The 23,472-nt window shown below is 43.6% G+C and overlaps 1 protein-coding gene across 2 annotated transcripts in view; it reads left to right on the top strand.

Moving 5' to 3' along the window:
• Nucleotides 1-14,178, top strand: part of ARL15 (ADP ribosylation factor like GTPase 15) — a 479,210-nt gene extending 465,032 nt beyond the window's left edge. For both annotated transcript variants that reach the window (XM_062212139.1, XM_062212140.1), the window contains exon 5: nucleotides 11,956-14,178. In XM_062212139.1, the coding sequence (XP_062068123.1) occupies nucleotides 11,956-12,108 (153 nt within the window). In that variant the 3' untranslated portion in view covers nucleotides 12,109-14,178. The remainder of the gene's footprint in view (nucleotides 1-11,955) is intronic.
• The last annotated feature ends 9,294 nt before the right edge of the window (nucleotides 14,179-23,472 follow it).

Here is a 23,472-nt window from a genome sequence, read left to right as displayed (position 1 = left end):
GCTTTCCCAGGCACGTTAGCAGAGGGCTCAATTGGACGTGGAGCAGCCAGGTCTCGAACTGGTGCCCATATGGGACATCAGCATCACAGGCCTCAGCTTTACCCGCTATGCCACAATGCCTGCCCCAGCAGCATAAATCATAATAGCAATAAATAAATAAATAAAAGAAATAACACCAAATTTCCATAAACTGCTGCATGGATAAACAGAAAAGAATATATTTTTAGAATGGAATATCATTAGATCCCAAAAAAGAATAAAGTACTAAAACACATCCTACAATATAGATCAACCTTGGCAACATTATGCTAAACTGAAAGAAGCCAGACACTGCCCAGATTAGGCAAGTACAGAGAGAGACAAAGTAAAATCCTACTTGCCAAGGTTCTGGAGGAAAGAGGAATTGAAGAGTGACTGATAATAGTGAAGGAGTTCCTTGTTGGGTGATGTGGAATTAGATGGTGATGGTGGTAGCACAAAATTGGAAATGTACTAAAACCAGCAACTAAGTTGTACATGTACACAGGGTGAATTTGTGGCAGGGGTAGTGGTCCAGTGGTTGATATTACCACTCATGTCAGCATCCCATTTCAAAATGCTTGGTTTGAGTCCTAGCTACTCCATGCTTCCCATTCAGCTTCCTGTTAGTGTGCCTGGGAGGCAGTGGATGATGACCCAAGTGCTTGGGTTCCTATCAGCCATTTGAGAGACAGGGGTGAAGTTCCTGTCTCCCGATTTCAGCTTGTCTTTACCCTGGCTATTGCAGGCATTTAGGGAATGAACCAGTGGATAGAAGATCTCTCTGTCTGCCTCTCTCTCTGCCAATCTGCCTCTCAAATAAATAAATACATAATTTTTTCTTAAAAGGTGAAATGTACAGTATGTGAGTTATGTATCAATAAAAGAAAATGAAATCTCTATACATCCAGATAGAGATACATTTTTTTAAAAAGCCAAGAATTCCTTTGTTTTCATTCAGGGTACAGAAGTTTTCTGGATCCTTTAGGAGCAAGAGAAGATTCCTAGTCTATTAACTATAGCTAATACTCTTCTCACATATTTCATGAAATTATTAAATATTAATACAATAAGGATATAATGCCTGGTATTACATCCACAAGTTATTCTTTCCTTTTTATTTTTTAATTTTTTAGACAATTTTTATTTAATAAATATAAATTTTGAAAGTACAACTTTTGGATTATAGCAGTTTTTTTCCCCCCATAGCCACCCTCTCACCCGCAAACCATCCCATCTCCTACTCCCTCTCTTATCCCATTCTTCATTAAGATTCTAGATGCATTTTTAAATGGCCTAAAGAATTGCGCAGGTGAATGGTGCTGCTGTTAAGATGTCACTTGGGATGCCTGTGTACGTATCAGCATGCCTGGGTTTGAGTCCTGACTGTGTTTCTAACTCCAGCCTTCTGCTAATGCACACCCTAGGAAACAGCAAGTGGGAACTCAAATAGTTGGGCCCCTGCCATCCATGTGGGAGACCCATTGATTTGGTTCCAGGCTCTGGCTTCGGTTTGGCCCAGTCCCAGTATTGTAGGCATTTGGGGCGGTAAATCAGCGGATGGGAGCTCGCTCACTCCTGCTCTACCTCTGTTAAATACAACAAAATTTTCAAAAAAACAAAACAATCTTGAAGTTCAACCAACTCATGTAGGAAATTACAGTCGTAGGCAGGATGTCTGCTTCTGTGAGGAGATATGGAATCGGAAATGATAACTTGTATCCAGGAGGAAGCAATCACCTTTGAAGATTGTAAGGTTTTTGTTGCTACAACTATTTTTTTAAAGGGCTTAACTTGTCAACAGTTGTCTCCAAAAATTTTAGTTGAAAACCAACCCACATTGACTTGAGATGAGAAGGCTAAGTTGCATGAAATGATAGCCCATTTCATTTGCCGCAGAAAAATTGTTCCTTAGTGAGAAATATTTCTAACCCTGGAAGACTTAGCATAAAATTGTAAAAATGATAAAATAATGAAACTGACAGCATTAATATTTTCACCTGAAGTATATATTTTATATATACATGTGTGTATGTAAGATTAGAAGATTCACTTTGTGGATTCTAATTTAAAATGTGTATTTTCTAAATTAGCCTATTGTGGAAAGACACAAGAATTTATAATGTACAAGACCTCCAGAATCATTGAATTTATAATTTTTTAAAGATTTATTTTTTATTTAATTGAAAGGCAGAGTTTGGGGCCAGCACTGTGGTGCACCTGCTTAAAGCCATGGCATGCTACATTGGAATCCCATATGGGCACCGGTTAAAGTCCTGGCTGTTCTACTTCTGATCAAGCTCCCTGTTAATGGGCCTGGGAAAGCAGCAGAGGATAGCCCAAGTGCTTGGGCCCCTGCACCAACATGGGAGACCTGGAAGAACTCTTGGCTCCCAGCTTCAACCTGGAACAGCCCCATCTGTTGTGCTCATTTGGGGAGTGAAGTAGCATATGGAAGATCGCTCTGTCTCCCCTTTTCTCTCTGTAATTGTGCCTTTCAAATAAAGAATTTTTTAAAAATGTTATTTAGTTGAGAGGTAGAGTTATAGACAGAGAGAGGAAGAGACAGGGAAAAAGGTCTTCCATCCGCGGGTTCACTCCCCAAATGGCCATAACGGCTGGAGCTGAGTTGAGCTGGTCCAAAGCCAGGAGCCAGGAGCCTCTTCTGGGTCTCCCATGCCGATGCAGGGAGCCCAAGCACTTGGGCCACTGCTTTCCCAGGCCATAAGCAGAGAGCTGGACCAGAAGAGGAGCAGCCAGGACGTGAACCGGCTCCCATGTGAGATGCCAGTGCCACAGGTCGAGGCTTAGTCTACTATGCTACAGAGCCAGCCCCAATAAATAAATCTTTAAAAAAGAAAGGCAGAGTTAAAGATTATCCTTAAGAGTATCAAAAACCTCTAATGGACAGGTCACAGACCATGTACCTAATGGGGTATAGCATTAGGGGAGTTGCTGGCTGTGTCCTGGCTAGTCCGTGGGGCCTTTAGGAAGTCTTTACAGTAGACAGCCAGGCTGAACACAGGAAATCAAATATGGCTTTGCTGAGAGATGACCCTTCTGCCTAGTAGACGTAATTCAGAACATCTGAATGGTAACTGGAGCCTCGCTGGGTTGGAAAAGCCAAATCTTCTGTCCCAGTGAAGTGGGAGCCAGCCCAGCGAAGAGGGGATCTGGGAGGATAAGGTCAGACTGCATTCCACACAGCCTGGTGCTCCAGGCCCCTCCCAAGTGCTCTCCTGCCAGACCAAGTAGGAAGCTACAGAATGCTGCCGGCTCAGGTTTGGCGATGTTTCTCTGTAAAGGGTGAGGTAATAAATAACCTAGGTTTTGTGTGACATAGGTCTCCATGGCAACCACTCAGCTTCCCCTCTGTGGTATGAAAGCAGCCACAGATAAAAACTTAAGTGAATGAAAATACTGTGTTCCAATAAAACTTTATTCACAGAGAAGTTATGGTGCCTGCGTGCAGGAGAGGTAGCCAACAGTCACTGCTGTGACTAGGGTCTCCTGTAATTTTGAAAGTTTCTCCTTGCGGATATGAGAGAGGTGCTAGGAGGACTTCAGCTGGGTCCTAAAAGATGAGAGAACATTTATGGGCTGATCCTTTCCACCTGTGCACGGAGGCACCATGTGTCGGAAGCAGGAGTGGGAGCTGAGGCTGGCAGGCAGGAATCGCTCAGGCTATGGAGGGCCAGATAGAAGAAACGGAGTAGGAAGTTGCAGATCTGGGAATACTGGAGATCTCTCATTGGTCCCCGAGGACAGGAAGCACCCATGTCTAACAGTGGTGTCTATTAGGAGAGTAAAACAAGCACCACCACCACCACCCCCCCCCAACCATTCCGAAGAGAAAATCAATGTCATTTGTGCTGTACATCTGGGTTAGCAGAGTAAGCAAAATAGGAATGCTTCTCAGATCCTAGGTCCTACCAGGAAAGCAAATGGGATCATTTCCTTTGGCCACCCCAGGGCCTGCAAAATTCTGCTGCGCAATGGAAGGCTGGGTTTCTCTGTAATTATTGTCAGAATGTATGACATGTCAGAAGTTACAGACTCAGAAAGTAGCCTGATAGCCCTTAAGGCATTTGGATCTGGCTAAAAAGCCCATGAGAGCATTTCAGGCGTGGAAAGCCAAGACACTGAGGAAAAAAATGACCTAAATGAAAGATCTCTGTGAGTAAGATCCCGGTGGAAAGAAGGGGCCATCAAAGAAGGAGGTACCTTTCTCTGAAGGGAGGAGAGAACTTCCACTTTGACTATGGCCCTGTCTAAATAATGTTGGAGTTTGTGGACTCAAGAGGCTTCCATAGCCCTGGCAGCTCGTGACAAGAGCCTCGGGTGATCGCTGACGTCATAAATAGAAGTGTCAATTGTTAAATCAACAACAGGAGTCACTGTGCACTTGCTCCCTGTGTAGGACCTCTGTCCTTAATGTGTTGTACTATGAGAATTAATGGTAAAACTAGACTTAAAACAGTACTTTATACTTTGTGTCTGTGTGGGTGCAAACTGTTGAAATTTTTACTTAGTACAGAGTTGATCGAGGGGTAGGGGTGGGAGGGTGGATACTAGGGGAAGAACCACTATAATCCTAAAGTTGTACATATGGAATTTATATTTATTAAACAAAAGCTTTCTATTAAAAAAAATAAAGCAACCTGATAATAAGGACAAGGCTCAGTCACAGGTAAATAACCTGCAGTCACTTGTCTCATTTTTAATTATTCCAAGGTCAAGTTGGCTGCACTTAACTTTGGTTTCCTTGAGGAGGAAGTCGTCTTATGAGAACTATACTTTGATATTATGCACAGTCTTCTTGAAATCAATCATCCATTAGTAAATATGCACTCCCAAAGTAATATTGTGATATTGGTTAACATCAAGTTGTCATTTTCTGGTCCTTATTAGTACTCAGTAAAAAAATAAATATATCCCTCCTGTGTTGTAATATCTCTGGAACTGCGGCATATTGCTTTTATTTGTATTATTTATTCCTGCCTTTAATGACACATTTAGTGTTTTTCTAAGGATTTCAAAATCCTGCAAGCAGTACAATGAAAAGGGGGAACAGCTGCTGTTGCTCTCTAGACTAACCTTTCTTTGAACAAGCTGCCAAGAATGCACTCTGAAGAATCTTAATGATGTCCTGCCACTTTATCTCCAGACCCGTCCTGGAGCCATGGTGTGGGCAAAGTCCTCTCTGACTTTGGGGAAGATTACCAAGCTGAGCCTGCTCTATGAGCTTCTGTAATGAAGGCAGCAAAGCTGGAGGGCCCCCTTGCAAATTCACGTAGGAGATGCGTAGTTGCCGTTCAGTGTTTTAACAAGACACTCTGCAAAGAAGAAAGGGCTGGTTTGTAATACTTGCAGATTTCTCTGGTATAAATACCGCAAACCATGGTCAGTTTCATGACTTAAGCAGTTTTACATTCTTGTCCTTCGAGGTGAAGAGAAAATGCACACAACCAGCTGTAGCTCACCCCGTGTCAGCAGGCCCCAGCATAGACCCCAAGAAGCATTCCAGCAGGGGTGTTCCTCAGTGTGGCCTGTTAATACACAACATGCATGTGCCCTAGTGATGAAGGGGTGAGGATGTAGATGAGGAAAGTCCTGTCCTCTCTTTAACAGTTATGTAGAAGATGCTACCAAATTTCACATCCATTCAGGCGCTCTGCATCCCACTATTCTGAGCGCAGACCACACCTTTGCCAAGAGTTTTAAACCAATATGGACCTATCTCAAGAACTATTGTTTCTATAGTTCTTAAAAAAAAAAATACAAGCTAAGCAGTGGACATTTTGTGTATTTAAAATTACAAGACAGTAATAATGGCTTCACTGGGCTCAAGATAGTTAATGGGGGGGCAGGCATTTTGTACAGCAGTTAAGATGCTGTTTGGGATGCCTGTATCCCATATCATAGTGCCTGGGTTCCATTCAGTCTAGGCTCTGCTTCCAATTCTAGTTTCCTACTAATGTGCTTCCTGAGAGGCAGCAGGTGGTGGCTCAAGTAGTTGGGTCCCTTTGGAGACCTTGATGGAATTCTGGTCTCCTGGCCCAACTCTGGCTGTTGCAGGCATTGGGGGAGTGAACCAGCAAATGAAATATTTCTCTCTCTCTCCCTCCCCCTCCCTCTCCCTCTCTCTCTCCTTCCCTCCTCCCCTCCCTCCCTCTCTCCCTCCCCCTCCCCCCCTTCTCCTGGTCCACTCTCAAATGGCCACAGCAGCCAAATCTGGATAAACCCAAAAACAAGGAACTCCAACCTGGTCTCCCACATGGGTGGCAGGAACCCAAGCACTTGGGCTGTCTTCTGCTGCCTTTACAGATTCGTTAGCAGAGAGCTGCATCACAAGTAGAGTTACTGGGATTCAAACTAGCTTTCCGATTTGGAATGTGGCATCTCAAATGGTGACAACCCACCGAACCACAACAGAGATCCCAGTAAAACATTGTTTTCAGAGATAGTTGAGTTTGTTTACTTGCTCCCTTCTCCAGCTTGCCTTTCTCCCTATCAAACCCCAACAACAGCAGCTCCCTTCCTGGCCTTCTGGGCTTTGTTTGTGGTCCTCAACCAGTTATCTGCATCAGCTGCTGACTTACAACTGTCAGTGGCTGCCAGCCTAGTACCCTTCATGAGACCTGATGCCCTTTCCGGAGATGAGTAAAGAATGCACCTTAATTTCTAATGTTGCTTCTACCAACCTTCTGTCAAGATATCCACTTTGAGTTCCATGATTTAAGAACTATTCTACATAATCATAACACACACACACACACACACATATATATATATATATATATATAAATTTATTTAAAAGGCAGAGTTACAGAGAGAGAAAGGGAGACACACACACACACACACACACTGAGAGAGAGAGAGATTTTTCTATCCACTGGTTCCCTCCCCAAATAGCTATAATGGCCAGGGCTGGGCTAGGCTGAAGCCAGGAGCTTCATCTGAGTTTCCCATATGGGTGGCAGGGACCCAAACACTTGAGCCATGCTCCGCTGTTTTCCAAGGCTATTAGCAGAATGTTGGATTGGATATAGAGCATCCAGGACATGAACCTGTGCCCCTATGAGATGCTGACATCACAGGTGGTAGCCCAATGCACTATGCCTCAACGCCAGCTCCTAAACTGCAGTATAAGCCAGGGGGCGGCGCAGATGAGGATAGTGCTCTGGTCAGGCTGCTGTTTCACAGTATTCTCTCCTCAGTGGAAACCCATGGGTTGGTACAGAAAATGCCAGTGCAGGTGGCTCATTAGCATATGCCCATGCCTGCTTACTCAACCTCATTCAAGAGATGGCGGCTTAGTGAATGAACTTACAGAAAGCCAACTTTCAGGACAGAAATTGTTAAAGCTGGGTTAGACATTTGGCCTGGTGGTTAAGATGCCTGCATCCTGTATCAGAGTGTCTGGATTTGAGTCCCACCTCTGACCCTGGATTCCAGCTTCCTGCTAATGCAGACCCTGGGAGGCAGCAGCTTATGGCTCAGGTGGTTGGGTTTGTGGGTAGCCTGGAATGTGTTCTAACTCTTGGCTTCAGCCTAGCTCAGCCCCAGTCATTGAAGGGGAGCTCTTTCTCTCTGTTTCTTAATTAGCAGCAATAATAAAATCAGTAAAAATAGGTGAGTAATTTCCAAAGTTCCTTAGATGGATTCTGACTCCCTGTAACCCAGTGCAACCCCCTGTTAATGGAAGATGGGCCAGTTGTGATCTACTAGTTTTTCCTGGATGAACAACGTGTGTGTGTGTGTGTGTGTGTGTGGTGTGGAGGTGGGAATCAGGAAGTATAGGTGAAGCAGGCATCCAGTGGTAACTGTAGAAAAAGAATAAGCTAATAGCTTCCTGTGAGGTTAAGAGGTACCTGCATTTCACACAGGCTAGACCAGTAGTTCCCAAAAGGGACAGGACTACCCCAGGGGATGTTCTGCAGATGGCAGGTGAAGGGTGGTTTTTAGTTTTCAGCAATGATTGGTTGGTGCTATTAAGCACTGAGCTCCCCAGAAGTACGGGTGCTGTGTCCTATTAGGCTTGCACAGCCCTGTACAATAAAGAACTGTCAAGCACCCAGACTCTCTTTTTAATGTCTTGCCACACATTCATGTGAGTCAAAGCTCTGTTTATAAATATTTGAGCTTAGAACCTAACTCTGTCTCCCATAAAAACACTAAGTAAACCCTTTCTGGACTGTTCCACACCCCTGCTCCCTAAAGTGCTTAAAGGAAATCTGGGTCACCTCTGGGTACACACTGTGTATATGGTTCACTAACAGGTATTTGAAAAACCAGTTACTCTTATAAATGAAATGAGGCTTTCAGGTTTTTAAAAAGGGAAGATCTGTTTTTGTGGTTCAGAAAGTATTCCCGTGCTTTCTAGAAATTTAGTTACAATCGGTAGGCCAGATTGAAAGTAAAATTTTTGAATCTGAAGCAAGGGTAGTAGGGCACGTCGTTACAGCCCCATCGCTTTGCCCGTAACCAGGAAAGGACTGTTGGTTGATTTCACCGCTCAAGGAAACATGAAGGACATCCCCTGGCCAATGACTGGGTCTCCTCTGCTATGTAATGTCTCACAGGTTTAACAGCTGCTGCAGACATCAGCAGTAATGAGGTGGTGCCCATGCGTCTCTGTGATAGGAAGACTTTACAGGAAGCGCCGATGTGTGAATAATGGAATGCAATCATGCAAATCACCCTGCACAGGCATGTGTGAAGAAGGGCTCTGATGGCAAAGCTAAAATAGGTTGGCTACTTAGGGTGGCTTTGTTTCCCCATCTCCAGGGTGGACACATGGCTACTAACAAATGCCCACTCTCTGTGACTCGCCCGAAAATAGCTGAATGACCACAAGTTGCCAGGCAGCTGGATTCTGATGTCATTCCCCCAAGTGCCATCGCCAAAACCCACTGGGAAACAATCAGCGGCTCCCTGTCCCAGCAGTTTCCAGTTGACCATGACATTTAAGCAGCTGGTAAAATCTTCCATAGACTTAGGTTCATTTTCCCTGAAGTCAGGTTTTGATCTTGATAGAATGATCTTTGCAAGCTTTACATCCATCATAAAAAAAATAGAACTTTGCATCAGAGGCAGTGTTGTTTAACCTTACAAACAATATCAGATGTAGGCAGGTGACATGCGTTGGTCACACTTAAACACCATTCTTTAAAATCATACATCAACAAGGACAAAAAAAAAAAAAAGTAAAGGTGGAAAAAGCCAGTGTGCCTGTGTGTAATTTTATTGTGATAATACAGGAGGAAGTAAAATTTGAAGTTCTGATTAGTCTAAGACTACAAAATAAAAATGTTGCCCTAAAAAAAAATAAAAGGTTGAAATGGAGCATTATGTCTTCATTATTCCCGCTCCCACCTGCAGTCGTTCTGCTTGGAAACATGAAACTCCAGCTCATGCAAAGCCGTGTTCCCAGCAGCAGTCACTCTCTCACTAGACTTGCGTATCAATGGAATGCTGCAACTTAGTCCAAAATTGACGCTATACATGTAGAGCTGTGGAATCCTTTGGAAGCCAGGTTAGGTGTCCACTTGGGTTGGGGATCTCAAAAATCTCAAGTTCCCCAGCTGTGTTTGTCAGCTCAGCACCACTAGACTCCTTTCTCTGGTGACCCCCTGTCATCACAGCTTCCATTTCCTGCTCATGTTTAGTATTCAGGAACAACTTCTGAAACATATCTACCTTTAGACATCTTGACTGTCGTCCCAGAGTGCCTACATGAGAGGCTTTATGAGGATTCTCAGATGTCTGAAGGGCAGCTAAATCTTTTTTCTTTAAATGTTTGGTCTGTATTATAAAATATTCCAAATTACCAGTATTTATCATGATCATTTAAATCTAACATGGTTTTCAGGTTAGCCATAAATATGTTACTGGAATCTCTGTGTAATTTTTGAATGAACCACTTGGGAAAATATTATGTTAGATACAAGTAATTGTCTTTTCTTAAATTTAAATATTATTTCTTGTCACTAGCTTTCTTCCTAATTATTAGCAATACATGAAATGCTATGCTTTTGGCATCTGGAGTTATACAGTGTGGCAAGGGTACCATTCCTTCCTGTCTCGGGCCTTGGGTATGACATGCTCTTCTGGATCGGGTAGGATGCACTGTTGCTCCAATAGCAGATTGCATCGTAAACACAGTGGTCCCAGTTTCAGCACTCAGCTGTGTGGTCTGCAGGAGAAGTAAGTAGGCTAACATCTCGGATTTTAAACAGTTTGGAGCAGCCCACTCCTCAGCAGTGAATGTAATTGTCCTTCCCTACCTGTGCCTCCTGCCAGCTCTTCTCTCCCCCTGCTGGCCGACGGCTCCCTGGCCAACCGGCTGGCAGTTCCTCCCTCCCTAGGGCAGGGTTGGTCCCTGCACAAGTCGTTTGATTCTTGAGGTTCTAAATTGTTTTCAGTACACTAAAGAAAAGAAACTAAAAAGATGGTGTTTGTGTTTTCAGTCAGCAAAAATCTGCTTAACAACTTGATCTGTAAAATACCTTGGGCAAAAACATTGTTCTGTGATTGTGTACCCATTTCCTGACCTTCAGAGTCAGAATTAATGAGAGTCTTTCAATTCTCATGGGCTTCTTTTTAAAATTAATATTTATTATGAATTTTCAGACATCTGAAGGAGGACTTTTTAGACATACTTGAAGTCTAAAATATTATCACATTTCTGGTTCATAAATTACCTAAGAAGTTGATGTTTCTTACATATTTCTTCTTGCTAATATGGAAAAAAATACATTCATATTAAAAACAGTTTGGTGTTTGTTATTAACAACATTCTAATGCTTGTGATGATAAAGGTAATGTGAAACTGTATTTCCAAATAGCATAAGGTTGAGACTTTTATCTTTTCTGGGTCAAGTATTGAGTAAAGCAAGATTGAAATTTCCCATGGTTCAAGGGATTTAATGAAATTTATTGACCAAGAATATCTTTGAATACTACCTTTTTCTGCTGTAGCTACTGCTTGTATTTTGTTATGGAAAGCCTTTCTGAGTGAGAAATACAAAGATGTAGTATGTGGGGATCACCAGTTTTATGAATTTTGTACTTTATCGTACCTTTTGAGAGAAGATCATCAAAACTTTTGGAAGTCAGAACAGTTTGATATTTATTGACAGTCACAAGTTGGTGGTACTGGATGCTACTCCTGGCCAAGCAAGTAGGAGTCACTTTTGAGTCATTATTATTAGTTGAACAGGTTTTTAAGATAGTAAATGTACCACCCCATGTGACTATTGTAAGGTCTTGAGGAAAAAAGCTGAGAGACTTTATGTATGTATGTAAGTTTATGTAAGTTCATACATGCACACGTACACACTTATACACACACATATTCTCTCTCCCCACCTCCCCCATCTCAGTTTCTATTCTTTTTCCTAGCAAACACTTTGTCAGGTCTCCAAGATATAGACATTTAAGAGAGAGATTAGTTAGATTCGTTTTTGTTTATGTGCTTGATTGTTGAAAATTTGAATCTTGGAGTAATTGACCCTGTACACACAGTAGGTTGGTACCAATTTAGTAAATCAGCAGAGTGAGAGCAAAAAGTACTCTTCTAGTCTCCTTTTGATTACATTGGATCTTTTTGGTGTGTTTTGCCTTGTGCCATCGCACATGTCATCCTTTCTCAGACTGTGTCAGACCTCCCATGCTGTTAAGAATGCATGGGTGCAATGGTGGCTCACGAACAGGTCATTCAGCCCAAGAGAAAACACTCCCGGGTCACAGCATATAACCCACTGCTTATGAGGACAGCTGTGGTCAGGGTCCCAGGAAGTGTTCAGCCTCACAACTCACACGAATCCTCATTGAGATCCCCTCGACCTGCTTCATCCCTCAGAATTTTCATTTGGGAAAGGTTCTCAGATCATTCATAACATATTTATCTTTTCTTTTTTCTCCTCCTTTAAGATCAAAAAATATTTTGAACTTGAACCGCTTGCTCGTGGGAAACGCTGGATTCTGCAGCCTTGCTCGCTGGATGACGTGGAGGCACTGAAAGACAGCTTCTCTCAGTTGATAAATTTGTTAGAAGACAAAGACCATGAGGCTCTACGAATGTGAAGCCCAGCAAAGAAAACAGGTCCCCCGGAGGCCTGGAACCTATCACGTTAGCTTCTCATTTGAATTTTATTTTGGTATCAAGACTATAACGGCTTCTGTCTCTGTGTTTCTCTGGTTGTTTCAGACTTTCATCTCTCTTTTCAAGTGAATACTCTGTACGTCAGGTGAATCGTCCTCATCAGCATTAATGTCAAGTACACACTACTGAGAGAGAATTTATTCTCTGTTTACCACTAATTATCTTTGCCGCATGTCTCATCCTTCTGTTCTAAGCATCTCTTCTATCCTCTGTGCTAAAATGAATGGAATCATGGTTCGCAGCAATCAGACCCCTGTAAGAGACTCCACAACTCTCACTTTCCCAGGGAAGGGAGTGGAGTCTTGTGTGACTGACTGGGGCTCCATGTAATATGCATATCGTTTTTAAGCTCTCTTAAAGTTTTTATTTTATTTTATCGTATTTTGGTTTTTAGGGTTTTGTTTTGTTTTTTTATATTGATGTTAGGGACTATGAGAGAAAACTGAGCACCAAAAACTTCTGTTAATCATCACAAAGGAATATCTGCCATAGCAAAATTAGCTTTGAAGAACATAAAGGACAAGGTGTTTCCTTAATTACGTCTGGAGTCTCACTCCTCTCTCTTAACAGAAAAGACATGCTTTTACTTTTGGAGAGGAATGAGACGAAATTTAGGCACAATGCATTTGATAAGTCCTGAAGTATTTTTTTACTGCATAAATTCAAGCCTCAACATGATATAAGTATCTTTTTCTAAAAATCAGTGTTTGATCAAAATAGAGAAAAGAATTTTTAAAGTAATACAGTTTTTAAAATGGGCAAACCAAGTATGGCTTATACTGGTGAAGGTTTTAGGCCGGCGTGGATTTGATGAAGGGCCCAGAAGAATCATGTGTATTCTCATTCGGTAAGTGTTAATGTAGCTGAATGGAGTCTGTTGCCTCCGTCTAGTCAGTAAGGGTCTATCAGTATTTCTATTATTAACCTCTATTCTCAGGGGTTCAATGTGCCCTTAAAAATGTGCTGGGACTTCAGCAAATAAGTCTTTTTCAGTCTCAGATACAATATTTGGAACTAATTTTTTGCCAATTAATTTAAATGATAAAATGACCTAGAGATAAATGTACAGTTTTACTAAAATTTAGAGCCTTTGACCTTTTCTAGATCAGGAGTCATCTGTGGATCCTGAGATTCGTAGATGAAATATTTTTGGGCACATTTTGTAGAGTTGTGGCCACAAACAATACCAAGTGGCCAAACCAGAGACAACTGCTCCCACACCTGAGCAATAAAACATGTTTGTAATTCCTCAGTTGCATCGACTGATACCCACGTACCACAGACTCAGGCCGCATTACAAGCTGATGTCATACCTTTAATCCTTCAGAAGATACACTTGACATCATTGAAATACAGTTTTTGTGGTTTCATCTTGTAAGTGGATTTTAATGAAATCATTGCCTTTAAAACATCTAACACTTCTTTAAGCCTTTTTTTTTAATAGTGTGGATCAAAAAGCAGATCCACAGTGATTCACACATAATTTCATCTTGAGCATCCTTGAGTATTTTTTAGCACTGCATAATCTGTGAGCAGAACAAAACTTCTATTCCAATGACGAGTGACACAATTTCTGATTTTGTTTTGTCCCGTTGTGCTCATCTTCCATGCAGAATCAGTGACGATTAGGTCTGGCTTCCTCTGCAAGTTCATTAAATGTAGGATGTTGTCTTTTTAAGAGACTGTGGCTAAGTGCTCCTAAGCCATCTGTTAAAGGACTTCCCGTTGTGTGTGTGTGTGTGCTCATGTGTGCGCCAGGGATGGGCTTCCCCTCAGACCCAGGATTGTCTGCAGCCGTCAGAATGAAAACATTATCAATCAGTACCCAACAACAGCTGTTTTTGACAAGTTTCTGTCTGACGCCTAATGCTTTACAACTGTCAATAAGACTCCTTCTTTGTCTAGCAGGTCGGAGCTCGCCTGCTTGCTGCTTCCGTGTGGCATCCTGTCCTTGTAACCCTAGAATTTGTCATGTTTTGGAAATCCACGGATGGGGGTGGGGGTGGGGGATGGGGACAGGGGCCTGGATGGGTGCGGGTAGATGGGTGGGGGGGTGGGGGGAGAGTGGCTGTCATCTTCCTACTTTCGAGTGAAGTGCCACAGGTGTCTTAGTTTGCATATTCAAATATTATATAGGAAAAACAGTCTGTTATGTATTTCTTCACTTAGCTTCTTGTTATATTTATGGAAGTTACCAGTTTTTGTACCTTCTTAGCTAAAGCAGTTGCCTTTTTTTATAATGGCAATTAATTTATATAAAACTTTGTATCTACTGTAGTTTACAGTAATGGTTGCTAATTAACTGCCATATTGCCCTGTCTTTCTAATAAAAAGAAATTCTATTGTATCTATACTTAGAGGTTAACAGATTCATGTGGACATTTGCCAGAGAAGAAAAATCCATACTGTCCCTGATTTGTATATGATTTCCACTATCTTCAGTTGAAAATAAACACTGAGTAGAATGGATGTTTTCAGACTGACTCCTTTCAGCTTCAGCATTTGGGAGACACAGATTTCTGTTTATATTTGTGTTGCCTGTTTAAGTCTTCAAAATAAGTTCTGCTGCTCTTGGGTCAAAACAAATGATTAATTCCCATCTCTTTTTGAAGCCATTGTGAAAGCCTTAAAACAAAAAGTGTCTTTTGCAGTTGATTTGTCCTCAGCAGCAATTTACTTTCTTTGGAGCCAGTAGGATGAGTGGACAGACCCGAGACATTAATATAAAGCGGCATCTTTCAATCCAAGGATCACCGTCTAGTACTTGCTATAGAACAAGTTTCTGAGATGGCATGGTTTGGTGCGGTGAACCATTTCCTTCAATGGTGAGCACACCCTTAGGAAATAAGAAGATAAGTTTTCAGTGACTCAAGAGGCATTACTCTGCATTTCCAGGTCTATCCTTAAGGATAAGCATTCCCTTTAAAAGAGAAAGAAAGAAAGAACGAAAAGGCAAATGAAAGGTGGATGGAAGAAGAGAGGAGAAAAGGAAACCACAGCTCTCCTTTGGTCTCAAATGCAACTTTATCTTGATGCTTACTGACCAAAGAGTCCCTGGGCTCCTAACCATCTCAGACCTCTCCTAGCAGAACAGGAAGATTTTGAAGTGGTGAGGTTGTCTTCATGTGCAGATTGCATATTCAGACTTGAATGGAAATTTAATATTCATCCCTCCCCTCCCCACCCCCCCCCCCCAGCTCATCTTCTTGATGAGTTTAGAATGCATTTTCATTAACCTCCTGACCCAGTGGCACAAACAGAAATGAAAAGGTAGGTGCAGGGTGGTAGGGCTGGGAGTGGGAGTTGCCCTTGGGGATCCCTCATTTTCTGTGTGTTCGGAGGGGAGAGACCGACTTTGTTATGCAAAAACCTTAGGCCATAGAAGCTCTGCCTTTCCTCCTTTCCCAGCCTGGCTCCCGGAGATCTGAAGTTCATGCTGTGAAATGGTATTAGCACATCATGTTGGGAATTCCTGGCTCCCAAGGGTTCACAACTTTTGGTCACCACGGAGTCACTGTGATTAAAGATTTGCATCTCCGGGTTAAATGTTTTCCAGCTCCAATGCATGAAGTGACTGATGAGCCCAGGTCTTGGCACCCACCCCACCCCCCTGTACTAATTTGGGAACATGAAAAGGATCTCCTGGAAGGCTCAGAAGGCTCAGATGGGATATCAGTTTCCCCTCCCCTTCCCTGTCCTCTTTGAATTAAAACCATAAATGAGAAACTTCGCTTCCACCCACTATTTCATCAAGTCTGGGAATTCTGACTTCCCACTCTCAGGAGTGACAACCTTTTCCTGACGTGGATTTCTGTGAAACCCAGGCAGAGTTACAAAGCTGCAGAGAAGGATCTTTCCAGCTGTACTTCTTGCCCCGCATCCTCCTTTCCTTATAAAACGGAGCGAAGGAAAACATCCATGACTTTGCCATCACAGCTTCTCCATAATCTCATCAGCTCTTCCAGCTCTGCCCCAGGAAGCACTTGCTGTTCACAAGGTCCTGTTTTGGAAAGGCCACTACAGGACTCCTCACCTTAAGCTGTCCCTTCCCTTTCGTGCTGTGCTCCCCGAGTGGTTGGATCACACATGGCCATTTCCATGATGCTCACTGTTTTCCAGGGCATCACATGGGCCTGGTGGTTTTCAAAGCACCATCACCTACCATATGTGTCTTAGGTCACTGGCACTCTGGAGGATACGGAGAGAGACCCCAAGACGGAATATCTCGCCTGGCTCAGCCACGTTTATAACCTGGTCCAACTCATGTCCCCATCCCCACCCTCTTCTGCTCTAGTTCTAAGAACCAATTGGGTACAGTGGTTGAAATGCACTTTTTTTTTTTTTTTTTTTTTTGACAGGCAGAGTGGACAGTGAGAGAGAGACAGAGAGAAAGGTCTTCCTTTTTGCCGTTGGTTCACCCTCCAATGGCCGCTGTGGCCGGCGCACCGCGCTGATCCGATGGCAGGAGCCAGGTGCTTCTCCTGGTCTCCCATGGGGTGCAGGGCCCAAGCACTTGGGCCATCCTCCACTGCACTCCCTGGCCACAGCAGAGAGCTGGCCTGGAAGAGGGGCAACCGGGACAGGATCGGTGCCCCGACCGGGACTAGAACCCGGTGTGCCGGCGCCGCAAGGTGGAGGATTAGCCTAGTGAGCCGCGGCGCCTGCCTGAAATGCACTTTCTTAGCAAACACGATCTTCTGCAAGCCATCCAGCAAGGCTAGACTCCTTTTTTTCCTCCCTTCTTTCTTTAGAAAAAGTCTCTTCCTCTTATGCTGCCAAAGTATGGTACGCAAATGTTTCAGCCTGGTTCTTTCTAGCCACAGCATTCCAACCATGGAGGTGGTCCCCGGAGAGGAAAGCCTGGCTCAAGCCCATGGGGACAAATCAAAGTCAGCCTCCCTTGAATAAGCATCAGCTTCCCTGCTCTCCCTCATTTCCCTGTCTCCTCCTGGGATAGGGGGTGGGGGTGGGGGTCTGTTCCAAAAGCCTAAGATCACTTACATCACAGGCAACCCTTCCCGAAGGTGTGAAATCCAGCCTGGAATGCCACAACCTTCCCTGACAAGTGATTCATTGAGACAAAGGCTGGAGCTCCAGCATCAAACAGATGTCAGACAAAACACCAAACGCCTATAAATGATTGCTTTGCAAGCAACGGAATGACTGGAAGACCTGGCCTAATGATGGACCCCATGTCTGGACAAGCTTACAGAAGACGTGGGGGTGGGGAGCTGGTTTTAAACAGTCTGTGGCGAAGGCTGTTTCTGGAGAGAGAAGGGAAACCACCATCCCTACCTGAGCGCCTCGTGTGGAGATTGTTGCTGGCCGGTTTATGTATAATATATGTGAAGGTCAATCCGAAAAATGCGTGTCAGGGGCACCGCACAGGCCAGACTCGTGTGATATGATATTAAATCATTAGACATATAAATATCAGAGTAAATTAAAAATGGGAAGATTGTGTTGGAACGGAAACTGCTCACCTAAAGGCAGAGACACAAATGCAAACAGTAAGTCTGGCTGTCACTCTCTGTAATCTGGAGCAAGTCAGGTTGGGCTCTGGACCTTCTCCAGTTGTTTTACAACTTTCTCAACATGGGGTGTATCAACCCAACACTTTTATGAAGCAGCTGTGACAGGATTTTTGAAATGACAGCTTGTAGAGAGACTCAAAGTGCCAGTGTCCTTTGTATGGGTTTTGTTTTGCAAGCAAGGCTTTTGACTTTTTATAATTTCAGGGTTATAATTCATTCATTCAACACATTTTTGGTTGAACACATACTTTGTACTAGACATTGTGTTAGCTGCTAAGGCATACAGCAATAAACCTGACAGTGTTCCTACCTCTGCAGGATTTTACTTCCTGAAACGTTGGTTAAGTTGGATTATTTCTCTGAACCTAGAGAATCGGGGGCGGGGGAGGTGCATCTTGTTGTATTAAAATTGCAATTTTTCTAGTTTTTAAAATCTGGATTTCTCTAGAATTTCAGCCCTAATCCCTCAGTGTTAGCCCTCCTAATTTAGAATTGTTTTTGAGTGTTTTTTTTGTTTGTTTGTTTCTTTTGAAACCATTAATGAAACGAGAAATCTAAACACTTTACATAGAAATTCTTTGTCTCTTTTTTAACATCTTTCTAAATAGAACTCTGTAAAGCTAGCACCTTTTATTCTGCTATTTTACTGCTATAATAACAAAGCATGTGTCTAGCACACAAAAGTGCTTCTAAAGTGCAAAACCAAACTCTGTCAATTGCCTACTGTTCTTTTCATCATGCCTGTGTTCAAAGAGCTCTACCTCTTTCTCTAAAACAGCTTTGTCTCATCCTCCTGTCTGTCTGATCATCGCACAAATGATCGATATTTGAAATGTTAAATGTTGAGTCTCCAAGAGGAAACTCACTCAGTAGCAGTCTCCCCTGGCTGCTGTGTAGGGGCATGCCACAATTCACGTGCCCAGACAGGGGCAGTAGCCTGTAAGCTTGATCGCTCCCTGGATTTGTTTTGTTTGTTTGTTACCTAAACAGGTAGCAGTGAATTTCAGCTGGTCAAGGGGCCACTTTGTTTTTTCTCTCGTTGAGGACTGGAAACTTGAGAGACCCCTTTAAACCTGTTAGCATTTCAAGATGGTACTTGGGTAAACTTATTCCTTTAGCAGGAGTCACTACATTTTAAATTTTAAATACTTTTGCAAAATCTGTACCAACGTTTCATTGGACACCTCAAGTCTGTACCTTCTTCCCTCACTGCTTCCAAACCCCATGAGAGATGTGCCCCCTTAGAATGCTACCACAGACCCCCTCACTGAGTACTGGCCTGGAAGACCAGCTCAGCTCACAAAAATTAACTGAAACACCTCTGTTTCCATTTAATTTCTTTCCTCCCTCCCTTCCTTCCTTCCGTTTTCTTTCTTTCTTTTAAAGATTTATGTATTTATTTGAAAAGTGATGTTATAGAGAGGGAGACAGACAGAGAGAGCCACCATCCATTGGGTCACTCCCCAAATGGCCACAAAGGCCAGGGCTGGGCCAGGGCAGGGCCAGGGCAAAGCCAGGAGCTGGGAGCTTCTTCTGGGTCTCCCACATGGGTGCGGGTACCCAATCACTTGGGCCATCTTCTGCTGCTTTCCCAGGCTCATTAGTAGGGAGCTGGATCAGAAGTGGAGCAGTCTGGACTTGAACCGATGCCCATAGAGGATGCTGGCACTGCAGGTGGCATCTTTACCTGCTATGCCACAGTGCCAGCCCCAATTTGTAACTCAAATTGCTCAAATTGTTACATAAAATAGAATTCATTGAAGTTATATAATATCAGAGCTTAATTAAAATAAATGGTTTATAACTGGGTGTCTTCCCCTAATGGAATAATGGATCTGTCAAACACCCATCAATGTCTGCTAACATCACAAAGAAAGAAGCAATCAGGTATTATCTGCTTCCAGAAAGAAGTTGACGATACCACGTAGGAAGTGTTCTTGCCAAAGAAAGTGAACCTGCATCTCTGTCTGATCCATCCTCTTCCTCTAACAATTTGCAGAAGGCACAAGAACAGCTGGCGTCACAGCTCAATAGACTAATCCTTCGCCTTGCAGCGCCGGCACACCGGGTTCTAGTCCTGGTCAGGGCGCCGGATTCTGTCCCAGTTGCCCCTCTTCCAGGCCAGCTCTCTGCTGTGGCCTGGGAGTGCAGTGGAGGATGGCCCAAGTGCTTGGGCCCTGCACCCGCATGGGAGACCAGGAGAAGCATCTGGCTCCTGGCTTCGGATCAGCTCGATGAGCCGGCCGCAGCGGCCATTGGAGGGTGAACCAACGGCAAAAGGAAGACCTTTCTCTCTCTCTCTCTCTCACTGTCCACTGTGCCTGTCAAAAAACAAAAGACACAGGAACAGAGGAATATGTAAAGTGACACATGGTGATGCAATAATCAGAATCCAGACTATCGTAAATTCAGTTGGACACGTGAATTGGCTTCTTGAATAGAAAGAAAACAGAGGGAGGACACCTATAAACCAAAAGAGATTTCAGAGTACCATCAAACACACAGATGGAGCCTTCCTTGGAGTGTGTCTCGAGCTACTACAATGCAGGAGGTAAAAGTGGAGAAATTTAAACATTTATTGAGTAATTTGTCAATTAGTAAGTCTGTGATTACAAGTAGCTTTTAAGTGTGATAGTGGAGTTGTGGTTGTATACTTTTTAAAGGAATCCTTATCCATGGCACGTACTGAGACATTTATGGATAAAAGACGAAAGCTCAAACTTGCTTCAGAGTAATGAAGGTGGTAGGAGGAACAGGATTGGGTGGGGATGAGAGATGATCCAAGAATGGCCATGAGGGGCTGGTGTTTGGCCTAATGCTGAAGCCAGTGCTTTGCACTCCTGCATCCCATATGGAAGTACCTGGGTTTGAGTCCCAATTCTACTCCCAATTCCAGCTTACTGCTCATGTGTACAAAGGGAAACAGCATGAGATGGCTCAAGTATTTGGGTCCCTGCCACCCACATGGGCTACTTGGACTGAGTTCCTGGCACCCAGCTTCAGCCTCCCACAGTGCTGGTCATTGTGGGCATTTGGGAAATGAACTGGCAGATGAAAACTACTCTGTCTGTCCATCTGTTTCATCTCTTAAATAAATAAATTTTTTTTAAATTGGGGGCCAGCATTGTGGCATAGCATATAAAGCTGCCACTTGTGTCATTGGCATCCCAAATGGACATTTGTTCGAGTCCTAGCTGCTCTACTTCTGATCTAGCTCCTTGCTCCTGGCCTGGGAAGAGAAGCAGAGGATGGCCCAAGTGCTTGGGCCCCTGTCACCAATTTGGGAAATCCAGGAGAGGCTCCTGGCTCCTGGCTCTGGCCTTTGTTGCCACTTAGGGAGTGAACCAGTAGATGGAAGACCTCTCTCTCTCTCTCTCTCTCTCTCTCTCCCCTTCTCTCTCGCTCTCTCTGTAAAGCAGAATTTCAAATAAGTAAATATTAAAAAAAAAGAATAGCTGTGAGTGAAAACTATTGAAGACAAATGATGGTAACAAATGTTACCATGTTTGCTGTTTTTGAATGTGTAAATGACATTTTCCCCAAGCAGTTTTTGAAAGAGAGGAGGAAAATAGAAATTGAAGAGAATAAAAAGGCCAGCTACAGAACAGAAGATATTTGCAATGCAAAACCGGGTCTGTTGCCAGAATATGTTCAGAACTCTTGTAAATCAGTAAGAAAAAAAAATCAACTTAATGGGGAAACTAGCAAGGGACTTGCAGGCACGAAATATCAAAAGGTCAGTAACTTTATTAACAGTGAGGTGCAAATAAAATTACCTAAGATAGCACTGCACACTCACTGGGGCAGCTAAAATTGAAGCTAACATCAAGAAAAAATAAGAGGAAAAAATGAATTAATCTGGCTTTTTTTTTTTTTTTTTTTTTTTTTTTACAGGCAGAGTGGATAGTGAGAGAGAGAGACAGAGAGAAAGGTCTTCCTTATTGCCGTTGGTTCACCCTCCAATGGCCGCTGCGGCCGGCTCATCGAGCTGATCCGAAGCCAGGAGCCAGATGCTTCTCCTGGTCTCCCATGCGGGTGCAGGGCCCAAGCACTTGGGCCATCCTCCACTGCCTTCCTGGGCCATAGCAGAGAGCTGGCCTGGAAGAGGGGCAACCGGGATAGAATCCGGCGCCCCAACCAGGACTAGAACCCGGTGTGCCGGCGCCGCAATGTGGAGGATTAGCCTGTTAAGCCACAGCGCCGGCCTTAATCTGGCATTTTTTAAAAGATTTATTTATTTGTAATATGGGGAAGAGGCAGAGGCAGAGAGAAAGAGAAATCTTCCATCCACTGGTTCACTCCACAAATGGCCGCAATGGCCAGGACTAGGCCAGATCAAAGCCAGGAGCTTCCTCTGGGTCTCCCACGTGAGTGCAGGGGCCCAAGAACCTGGGCCATCTTCTGCTTTCCCAGGCTCATTAGCAGGAAGACGGTTTGGAAGTGGAGGAGCCAGAACTCAAACTGGTGCCCATATGGGATGTCAACGTTGCAGGCAGCAGCTTTTACCTGCTATGCCACAACCCTGGCCCATAATCTGGAATCTTCATCACCATTGATAGTTTCTGTCCTGATTCCAAGTAAGAACTTTGCAGTTGGTGACTAATCCCACAGTTTTTGGAGTCAACCAGTACTGACTTAGAGTTTTGCATCACTCCTTGCTAGTCACATGACATCAGACAGATTACTAACATGTTTGTGTTTCATTGTTCTCACCCATAGTAGAGATAATATGCCTACTACAAAGGGTTAGCGTAAGAATTGAGTAACATATACATGGTGCTTCTCAGAGTACCTGATACTTAGGAAATGTGCAGTAAATGGTGACAGTTAGGACTCCAGTAACGTGTTTGAAGCAATTTCCCTTTTGCATTTCTCAGGTAGAAAGTTCTGCAGCAGCTGAGGTAGGTTGGAGGTTACAAATGGGAAGGCTTTATGACTTAGAATAGCTACAGCAACATTGGTCTCGGAAACCCATCCCTCCCTGGTCATGGAACCTTTCTAGGTCAGGTAAATACAACCCTTCCAGTGACCTCCGAAGCCTCCGTCGTCCATCATTTAACTGCTCACTCACCAACTTAGTCATTCAACCAACATCGATTGAAAGTATAGTGGGCCAGTGGCTCACTTCGTTAATCCTCTGCCTGCAGCGCTGGCATCCCATATGGGCACCGGGTTCTAGTCCTGGCTGCTCCTCTTCCAGTCCAGCTCTCTGCTGTGGCCCGGGAGTGCAGTGGAGGATGGCTCAAGTGCTTGGGCCCCTGCATCTGTATGGGAGACCAGGAAGAAACACCTGGCTCCTGGCTTCGGATTGGCGCAGTTCTGTCCGTAGCGGCCATTTGGGGAGTGAACCAACACAAGGAAGACCTTTCTCTCTGTCTCTCTCACTGTCTATAACTCTACCTGTCAAATAAATAAAAAAGAAGAAAAAAGTATATTACATGCATGGCATTGGGCCATCTGTACTAGAGAAAGGAAAAAGTGATAACAAATTTTACTCTTATTAAGTACGCAGGACTAAATATTTACTACTTAAATGTGTTTGTTTAGTCGGAGGTCATTGGTGCTTCCTGGGTCATCAGCTTGCATGTCATAGGTGATTCTTTGTCTCTGTTGACCTTTTGAATCTACAGTACTTAATACAGACAATGTCCTGAGTATTGCTGACTGGTTCACAACTTCAAGTTGAAGACAAGTGTTTCAAGCATTATACCTTCTTTCCATAGGACTGGAATTGCATAAAGGTGAGTTTTA

This window comes from Lepus europaeus, chromosome 15 (genome assembly GCF_033115175.1).
Source record: "Lepus europaeus isolate LE1 chromosome 15, mLepTim1.pri, whole genome shotgun sequence".
NCBI classification, from domain to species: domain Eukaryota; kingdom Metazoa; phylum Chordata; class Mammalia; order Lagomorpha; family Leporidae; genus Lepus; species Lepus europaeus.
Note: the sequence above shows the minus strand (reverse complement) of the source record. Positions and strands in the feature narration are given on the sequence as shown.